The sequence below is a fragment of the Gobio gobio genome (assembly GCF_949357685.1).
Source record: "Gobio gobio genome assembly, chromosome: 2".
Classification (NCBI taxonomy): domain Eukaryota; kingdom Metazoa; phylum Chordata; class Actinopteri; order Cypriniformes; family Gobionidae; genus Gobio; species Gobio gobio.
Window position 1 is genome coordinate 65,504,920 of NC_137098.1, and position 10,517 is coordinate 65,515,436.

The window sequence follows — 10,517 nt, forward strand, 5'->3', positions numbered from 1 at the left end:
AAGTTATAATAAACACTTTTGATTACATGATATTATAACCCGTCCATAATATTGCAAATAATGCAACCCAGGCTCATTGTTTGAACGGTGAGTAAATTAATGTAATCTCTGACCAGTTACTGGTTATTATTAGAGTTTAACGGAAGTTTCACCCATAATTTGTGCAAAGCGTCATGGAAAGGGGCGGGGCTTCGTGAATTTTTTTTCTTCACCAATAGCAATTTCCATCTGCTAACACACACTAGTTGTCTGGCAGATTTCCTGATATCAGCACTTCACAACTATAAACCCTTTTTTTTCTGTGGAATTTAGTATCATACTTGGATATTGGAGTAATAAATTAAGTATTTTAAATGAATCACACATGCACATAATGTTCCTTTTTTTTTTTTTTTTTTTTACAGTTTTCTGGGATTTTCTTTTATTTTAGACCAGTTTACAAGCTGTTTAAACGACTGTCAAATAAGCCGTAGCACACATGATTTAAATACTTGAAATTGCAAACAAAACAATTTTTTCCCTGTTATATTAAATAATTAAATGAGATTCACTTGTGGTTGTTTGCATAAGCACACATTATGCAATGCAATATATTAGTCATGAATAAAAAATGGTTTTGAGCTGGTGTATTGAAACCTTGGACTTTCACTGTAGCCTATATTACAAGTGCAAGTGACATTTTTGAATTGGGTCATATTCAAAATCGATGAAGATATCATAGGTGTGTGTGTGTGTGTGTGTGTTTATGTGTCTTGCAGATTGAACAAACGGGGAGATACAGACAGGGGGCAAAAAAAAACATTTAAAAATTGCGTCTTTTGCAGATTCAACCCCTAGAATGAACTCGTTCTTGCTTAAATCACAAGATTTCAGAGTATTTCAGGCAGAAAACCCTTCCGCCAAACCCCGTGTCCTGTCCCGTCAAACTGATGCAAGTTTTTCCCAGGTTGGCAGGTCTGCACTTGTTATGTTATGAAACTTGATATTGTTTCTGTTTGTAGAATAAGTCAAATGACTCAGAAGAACACAGGAAAAAGAGAGACGGATGGTCTGCAGTGGGGTTTCTATAGGCTTCATGAACAAACAGCCTTATTCAGTGAGAGTTATAGTCTGTTAGTATTAATAGATTTAATCCGTATAATACTCAAAGACTTTTGGATGTTATCCCATCTCATCATTGCTGACGAAAGGGGGAATTTTCCTTCTCTATCAATCTTACACTTCCTGTTTTGTGAAAACATACTCAACAGCTCTAATTCACTTTGAGGGAAAGCTGGCGTAAGTAAATATAATTGAGTTGTCTGACTTTTAATATGTGCAATATGTGTTAATATGTGTTTAATTTACTGTATATGATTCAAGCATGATTCATTGATTTGATTTGATGGTAGTACTTTATAATAAGGTTTCATTTGTTAACATTAGTTAATGTATTGACTAACATTAACTAACCATGAATACATGTGTTACTGTTTTTAACGTAATGTTTGGTAACGTTAGTTCATTCAAATACAGCTGTTCATTGTTTGTTCATGTTACTCCACAGTGCATTAATTAATGTTAACCAATATACCTTGTTTTAATAATGTATTAGTAAATGTTGAAATTAACATGAACTCAGATTAATAAATGCTGTAGAAGTGCAGTTCATTATTAGTTAATGTTAACTCATGTAGTTAACTAATGAATTGTAAAGTGTTACAGATTTGATAAATTGAAAGTGCTCCATTTTGAAAGCAAAAGTATCTTGACAAGCATATCTCTTTTCTTCTTCAATACACCAAATATTTGCATTGAAAATTCAAGCAGTTCCTAACAAAACAACTAAAGGGATCAAATTAACAAATTATGCGTGGTTCATATTTCAGTATCACTTTTGTGCTGTCATGACTCCTAACTTAAGACAGACAATGTGAAGAAGAACTTATAGATATCTATTCTAGTTAATGTAAAGTGAGACTGAATGTCATGGTCATACAGAAATGTAGCATAACAAAACGAGTGGAGACACAGGGTGCTACATTCATGTCTACGTCAAAGTCTGCATATTAAAGATTATTAAAAGAAATGTATTAAGATTTTAATATAAATACATATACACTTATATATATGTACACTTACAGTACACAACATGCAAATTAATGAGTTACAAATGTATTCAGTTAATTTTTTTTTGTTAATTTCACCACACAGTCTTTAGGATAGGCTTTTATCCCGGTTGTTTGACTGAAGAAATATTTTCAGTTCTGATATTTCTATAATGCTTTATTTTAATCAATCTTTTCATTAGGAGGTTTATGATCTGAAGCTATCGAAACTTTCCCTGACTGAAACATGACAAATGGGAAACAAACCATGTAAGTTGTGTGTTTAAATTAAATATACAGCTTTATTAACAAACATTACACTCGTGCTAAAAATAGCGCTTCAACCCGTGCACGTGCTCATGAAGCTTAAGGAGTTAAATATTTATAACATTAAATATTTCCCTGTGATTCTTTGATTTGAGTGTTTATATGATAATCCATACGTTTTATAAATTATTTTTAGCACAAGAGGACCAGAAGCGCTTGTTAGATGAGGATGAAGGTGAGTGTGTAAGATTTATTATTATTTAGGAAATGTTGCAATACAAATTACATATTGTGAAACTCTGTGTGTGCGTATATATATATATATATATATATATATATATGTAAAAATTAATTAGCCTAGCATATTTACATTCTTAAATTAAATAAAAATGTAATGATTGGAGTTTATGGAAGAAAATAATGACAAATGTGTTTGAAAAAAAAAAAAAAAGAAAAAAAAAATACATTGCATTAACACTGCTTGCATTTTAATTAGGTGATTCAAGTGTTTAACATTTTTTAAAGGGCACATAACACACCAGCCTCAGTTTCTGCCAGCCTCATGTTAATCTTGAGTATCTATAGAGTAGTATTGCATCCTTCATATCTCCGAAGTGTCTTTAGTTTTATCATATTTATAAAAGACAGATAAGCTGTACCGAGTCTTTCCGAAAACAGCCAAGCTTGTGGAGGCATGCAATGGGCGGAGTCACAAGCACACACACACACACACACACACACACACACGCACACACACACACACACACACACACACACACACACACACACACACACACACACACACACACACGCACACACTACACACACTACATCATGGCATTACACATGGATAACTTGTGATTCACTATACATTCGTGTTGTTTACATTTTATGCACTTACGAGCCAAACAAATATTTCTAAAATAATAGTTTTAAAACATATTTAAAAGGCTCATAATAAACATGCAAACAATAAATATTCATCTTAAAACACAAAAACTATCGACCCGTATGCCCATTTCATCATGGCATTTCTTGCGAAAGACTGAAATTAATAAGTTTTATCAATTAATAATTATTTAATATTAACACAAATAATATCTTTTGACAAATGCAAAAAAAAACGCGAAAAACGTGAACAGATTCAAATATTCGTTCACCACATCATGACAGAGATATCACACACACACAACTCAACATGTTCTCCTTCATGCTTCTGTTGTCAAATGGTTCATTGGCTTAAATGTATTTTTTTTTTTTACTGAAAAGTGACTTTTAAAAGTATTGTTGTTAAATATTGTAGACATCGATCAGATTAAAATCCATGTGAAAACAGTCTATATTTAACAAAAGAAAATTACGCGTATGTGTAGCGCCGCTCACTTCTGGTCCTGAAACTGCTGGTGCTGCGGTTCTGCAGCAGGATACTATTGGAGAGTTTTGCTACGGTTTCCGGATTTATCGACATGTTTCCTGGAAATGGTGTGCAACCTGTTTGAGATACGTTTTCTCTTGTTTGGTGGGTGTGTCAAAAATATCAGCCCAATATGGGCATGTAATTTAGTCCAGATTAAAATATAAAATGTTTAAGTATGAAAATGAATATCCTTATTTAAGTATTAGGCTATGTAATGACGAGCACCGTATCGATTTGTTTACGAGGGTTACCGGGAAAACGGCTGCATTTCTGCTGTTCCGTCAGCGCCCTCTGCTGTCAGAGAGTGAATGTGCACTTCAGCGCATCTCCTTTGCGCGCTCCGCCATGTGTGTGTTTACATCAGTGCTCGTTTCTCTTTGACGTGTTGTTCATTTTAAATGGTTGATGGGTAAAGTATTCTTAAAATGCATGATAAAAATCTGAATAATGCGTAATAAATAATTATGCACAGTATTTTGAAGTGCCCACGATAACAATATTGTGCATGTTCATTATTGCGGTATATCGTATTACCGTTTACCGGCACATGTCTAGTTGGGGCTGAACGCAGCCCTGATCTTGTGTGGACTTCCTGTTTTACTTCATGTTTTGTAGTCCTTTGTAGTTTTTCTTGTTGATTAGTTCTTTGATTATTCCCAGGTGTGGCTTGTGTATTTAAACCTCTGTGCTTCAGTTGTTGTTTGTCGGTCGTTGATCTTGCAAGTCTCTTTGTAAGCTGTTGCGTTCCTGGTTTCTGATCCCTTGTCTGGATCTTGTCTCTGGTTCCCCTGTTTGGATTTTGTTCCTGTTTCTTTGTGTGGAGTCTGGACTATTTGCCAGTTTCCAGGTTTGGAGTGTCTGAGATTTTGCCATTTGGATTCTCTCTCTGCCTCGTCACTTCAAACACGTGACAGAACGACTCCTCAAACAATGAATCCAGCCACACAGATAATACGTCTGCATCAGGGCGACCGCCCGATTGAAAACTACAAAGGACTACAAAACATGGCGTAAAACAGGAAGTAACACAAGTCCACAAAAAATCAGGGGAAAACAAGACAGGAATCTTGGCACTTAGTAGAAAAGGCATTCTTTGCAGTACAGGTACATTCATTCATTGCGCATATTTTATGTTCTATTTACCATCAGGGATGCAGAGCGCATTAGTAAGGCCGCTGTATGCAGAACGGTATAAAGTGTGCCTCGCTCTCACGCTCTTTCAGAGAATTTTTGTGTTGTTTCCCGGGCACAAAACGACTGCACCATTGACCATTGGTCTAAAGTCAATAGCGCAGTATTTTTTTGTGTTTTTTAAAGGGCATGTTCGTAATATGAGCCTACACCGTGTGTACACTCTGCTTATTGCACACACAGGGATGCGCAGCAGCACGCACACATTTTAAATATTAAAAATAAAAGGATTCCTCTCTGGAGAAGCGTTCAGTCTTTCCGCTCGCAAATTCCACCATGTAAATAGGGAATCCTCCATGGTGCAAGCAAAACAATTGGCTTTTAAAGGGAATGGGAGATGAGTTTATTGCACGTTTATTCCTCTGATTGGTTTATTGCACGTTACGCCGAAAACACACCCATGACTCATTAAGAGACGAGGTACAACCCTTTTGGACCATGTGCTTGGAGCGCAGACCATTTTTTCAGTTGTTAAACTAGCGAAAATGGATTCGGACTCGGTGCACCTGCGCCGTGCGCATGGATCACTAAAATCTTTTGAACATTTGAAAATTTGAAGTTGCTATTCGGGTGCACTCGTGTGATATTGTGCTCGTTACTCGTGTGATATAACTTAAAGGGGAACTTCAACACTGGGAAGATGAATGTGTATTTAAACTGGGTAATTTGTGTAGTAGAAATGTGAAATTATTTTAGAAGTTGGTGCCGAGAAAAGCCAGTAAATGTATTTTTTTCTCATGTGGATAAAGACAACAGCTGCCAGAATGCACTTGCTTCGCTGCCCTATGAGGCCACTCATCACTCGAGGGGCACGATCACTCGAATATACTACCGGGTTTCTACTGATACAAATCTTAATGGTAAATCGCTAAAGTAACACTAACTATCATGATGTAAATATGAGACAAACTCAAACGGACATTTTTGCCCTTAAGTCTTGAATTTTAGGGGCATAAAACTGCATTCTAGGCTTCATCACACAGTGAGTTTTTGCTCTGCTTCATGTTCGTCAATCAACTGTATGAAATGTAAGATGACCTATAGGTCTGGGGCAGGTTAAATGATTTAATAATTGTAACACTTTTTTTTTTTAATCATAATTAATTAATCTAATTAACATGTTAAATCTACAGCCCTAATTTTAATACATTGTATTTTCAGTATTTTTTAGGGTATCAAATTCAACATTTTTTAAATTCAATAAATATTTGAATTCTAAATATTTCACACATATTTTCAATATTAAAAATTCAATAATCCACATTCACCTTCCAGACTTCACTTCTAAAATATTCAGTCTGTTTAAAAATACAACCTATAATATTCAGTTTATTTTATTTCACTTTACAAATTCAGGAGCTGCAGAAATAGCAGTACCAATGCATAATCTAAAAACTGTCAAGAAATAACATAAGGTTTTCAGACCAGCGTTATGGTTCTAATGAACTGGAAGGCTTTACAATTCAGTATAGGTGTCAGTATAGATCCAATCATTTTATATTGGCCGACAGAAGAATTCTTTCAATTTAATGGAAATTCTCTCTTTCAGAAATTCAGCCTGTTTTTGATGAACTTAAACTTGTGCTAATTGGAAGTCATCGTGCTGGAAAAAACTCCATTGGTAACGCCATCTTGAGGAAAAGAGTTTTCACATTCTGGAAAGTTCGTAAACCTGTCAACATTGAGAAGACTCGTACAGTATCAGGGAGACGTATCCATTTGACTCGCACCCCAGGCTGGAAAGAAGACTGGAAAAGTCCAGAGAAAACCAAAAGTCGAATTGTTCAGAGTGTGCAGTCCTTATATGATACTGGCCCTCATGCAGTTCTCTTGGCTCTTAAAGTGGACTCGGTGCTGTCAGAGTCGACCATCCGCACACTGGAGAATTTTCTTACTGCTCAGCTGTGGGATCATACTATAGTGATCTTCACCAATGGAGAAAAACTGAATGAACATACCATTGAGGATCATATCAACCGTCAGCAGCCTTTAATTGACAAATGTGGACAAAGATATTTTGTCATCCAAAAAAAAGACAGCAACCAGATTACTGACACAATTGAAGAGCTCATTATCAGAAAGAATTCAGCAAGTTGTTTTAAACCTAATGGTCAGATTAATGAGGAAAAATTACTGTCAGACTGGAAACGTCTTGTTGAGAGGATCAAATCTAAAATTGCCTCCATCTCAACCTCAAAACAAAATAATGACTCTAATAAAGAGCTGCTCGATTCAAAGAATGCAGAGATTGAAAGACTAGAATCTATTGTTAAAGAAAAACAGAGGGAGATAGATATTTTACAATCAATATGCTCAAGAACCAAAGATCCTGCTATGATCGACCTATACCTACAAAATGCTAAACTGAGAGAAAAGATTTGTTTGCAAAACCAAATGCTACTGGAAAAGGATACTGAGATTAAAAAACTGAAGCTGCAAGAAGTTGATCAGAGAGCACATGCAGACTATCGTAGCCAACCCACTCACTTCACAACAGCAAACTCAAGAAGACATACAGATTACATACAAGAAGAAATACAATTACAAGATTTTTCTTCAGATGGTAAGTATGAAGTTCAAATTAAATGGTTGAAAATATGTTAATTGAGTGCAGTGATCACACACGATTAATGCACAAAGGAGAGGTAATGTGGAAATTCATTCCTATAATAGTCGCCACATTGCTTTATTGTTCATTTCTGTTCAATTTGTACATATTTATTAGTGAATGCAATGCAGTGAATTCTGATCACATCCCCACAGGCTCAGCTCTACACAACTGGAAATTCACTCTTCTTAAGATCTTGGAAATGCTGTCTAAAGATGAACTGAAGAAAATGAAATACTTGTTAAGGCATAATAAAGAACACAGTATGCCTATGGACTTAGAGGAAACAGGCAGAGTTGATCTAGCAGATCTAATGCTGAAACAGTGGTGTGAACGACTGTCTGTCAGGATAACACGAGACCTCATAAAGAAAATCCCTCGTAATGATGATGACATGATAAAGCTGTTTGCACCTTTCTTGGAGAAAAATGAGATGTGGTGACAGTGGCGGCTGGTCAATAGAGGGTGCTGAGGCGCCGCCCCCATCAAAATTCCAGAAATATACATGTATACAAAAATGATATAAAAGTGAAATAAAAATAAAATAGTTTACTCATACGACATGCCTGCTGTTAGTAAGAGCCTCAGCATTTAATAAAAACTGGCTTTGATCGGTTAACTATTTTATATGTTCTTCAATATGTTTCATGCGCGAGGGACGCCGGACAAATGGATGTCTATCTGAGTCCAAAAATATACGCGCAGCATCTGACCTGAAGCTGGTCTCTAATTGGTTCTTAAATACCCCTTTTCCACCAAGGCAGTGCTAGAGCTAATTCAGAGCGAGAGCTAGTCCCAGTTCATAGTTGGTTCGACTGAGGGCCTTCTAAGAACCGGTTTGCTTTTCCACGGGCTGAGAGCCACAACAGAGCCAGGTCTTACGTCACTGTATACGTCTCATCTCTCTCAGCAACGCTAGCGAGGCAGCGGCAATGTTGCCAAGTATGTGGTTTTGCCGCGGGCTGTTTTTTCATGTCCGCGGGATGAAGTGACCCCAATTATGTGATATTTAGCCCCGGGAATGCGAATTTTAGTGCCAAAAAACACATATTTTACCCCCAAATGTGATTTTACTGGGGAATCCCCCCCTGGAACGCGATTGGGCTTGTTTTGAGTAGCAATTGTGCGGGTTTGTTGTGAAAACCTGGCCACCCTGGGCAGCGGGAAACACAAACACACCAGGCTTGTTCGAGATGCATCGTCACTGCGCAGACCGATCCACGTATGATATAAAAAAAACGCATGAGTGAATCAAAAGCATAAGCATAAGGACTCATGTGCTCTCGCTGGTTATCATACGGCGATCGGTCTGCACAGCACCGCTGCGAACAAGCCATCCATCAACAATGCAAACGTTGCGTTACTATTGATTCACATGGCTTTACAATCCTACATCGGCATCAAAACACAACGCAAACACAGCAAATCCAACGCATTCATGTAGGTCGCCGTAATTTGTATAGACGGAGATTACAAACAAACAGCAGCTGTTAGCTCCATTAGCTGCTATTTCAAAAATGGTGGATCTAAAGTTTGTGTTCGTCTTGTTGACCCCGCCCCCAGCGCCTGACGTAATCGGTTCTTACTTCTAGCCCTGTTCTAGCCCAGCAATGTTTTGGTGCTACTTAAGAACCACTTTTCCTGGCTCGGAGCTGGGGCTTTGTGTGTGGAAACACAAAGAACCGATTTGAAACTAGGCTCTGGCTCCGATCTAGCTCTGGCTCTGCTTTGGTGGAAAAGGGGTAAAAGATCCTCCTCCGGACGCAGGTCGTTGCGTCCCTGGCGAATCAGAATTGGATGCGTGTTATTTTATCCAATCTGATTGGTTCTCGTCACCTGTCATTCAACTTTACGTTCTTGGCCACTAAAGCGAAAGTGTGCGGGCGACACAGTCACTCCGACTCCACCAAAACCTTGTTATGATGATCACTTTCGTAGAGATGGCAGCAGTTACACCAAATTCTTTCACAAGGCGTTCGTTGGAAGATCCCGAACCGGACCAACGCGATTTACACATCCAGCAGCAGCAGGCCAGTGACAGGACGCAGCTGCACCTGCGCTTGTTATGAGAAACGGAGTTGGCTGGCTGGATGTGTTGTTAGCAATGCCCTTTATTGCTTTGGTGGAAAAGGGGTAAAAGATCCTCCTCCGGACGCAGGTCGTTGCGTCCCTGGCGAATCAGAATTGGATGCGTGTTATTTTATCCAATCTGATTGGTTCTCGTCACCTGTCATTCAACTTTACGTTCTTGGCCACTAAAGCGAAAGTGTGCGGGCGACAAAAAGCACCTTGGAGAAACTCAACAGCAGTGCAATTAATGAAAAGACAATACAGGAAATCTGAACGCATGTGGCGAAACACAAAACTTGTTGTCCAATACAACATTTATAAAAACAGTCTTCGTGCTTTCAATGTGGAACTAGGCAAAGCTAGACAGACCTTCATTTCAAATATTATAAATAGAAACATAAACAACACACGCACTCTTTTTGCTACTGTTGAGAGACTAACAAACCCCCCGAGTCACATTCCCAGTGAAATGCTCTCAGACAGCAAATGCAGTGAGTTTGCTTTCTTCTTCTCCGAGAAAATCATTAATATCAGAAATGCGATCAGCACATCCTTGAGTTGCTCTGAGGTGAGTCAGATCAGACCACAACCTCAGAAAATTATTATGACTGATTTTGAAGCAATTGATGGTAAAATTTTAGAAGAAACGGTACAGCACCTTAAAACATCAACCTGCGCCCTTGACACACTCCCCACTTCTTTTTTCAAAAGTGTGTTTAACTGTTTAGAAGCAGATCTCCTAGAAGTGGTAAACTCCTCACTTCTTTCTGGGACTTTTCCAAACTCCCTTAAAACTGCAGTAGTAAAGCCTCTCCTTAAAAAGAGAAATCTGGATAACTCCATATTGAGCAACTACAGACCAATCTCAAATCTCCCC

General features: G+C 37.8%; 1 protein-coding gene across 1 annotated transcript; it reads left to right on the forward strand.

Annotated features, from left to right (window-relative positions):
- The first annotated feature begins 958 nt into the window (after window positions 1-958).
- Window positions 959-8,132, forward strand: LOC307118879 (uncharacterized protein). The gene is made up of 5 exons (XM_079804721.1): window positions 959-1,278; window positions 2,291-2,357; window positions 2,551-2,589; window positions 6,512-7,525; window positions 7,726-8,132. Exons 2-5 carry the CDS (start codon window positions 2,342-2,344, stop codon window positions 8,010-8,012), a joined length of 1,356 nt encoding a protein of 451 aa, XP_079660847.1. The 5' UTR covers window positions 959-1,278; window positions 2,291-2,341; the 3' UTR covers window positions 8,013-8,132.
- Window positions 8,133-10,517: the final 2,385 nt, after the last annotated feature.

Coding starts and splice junctions, on each gene's coding strand:
- LOC307118879 (XM_079804721.1), top strand. Junction 2,590..6,511: donor CTTGTTAGATGAGGATGAAG/GTGAGTGTGTAA, acceptor TCTCTCTTTCAG/AAATTCAGCCTGTTTTTGAT. Junction 7,526..7,725: donor ACAAGATTTTTCTTCAGATG/GTAAGTATGAAG, acceptor ACATCCCCACAG/GCTCAGCTCTACACAACTGG.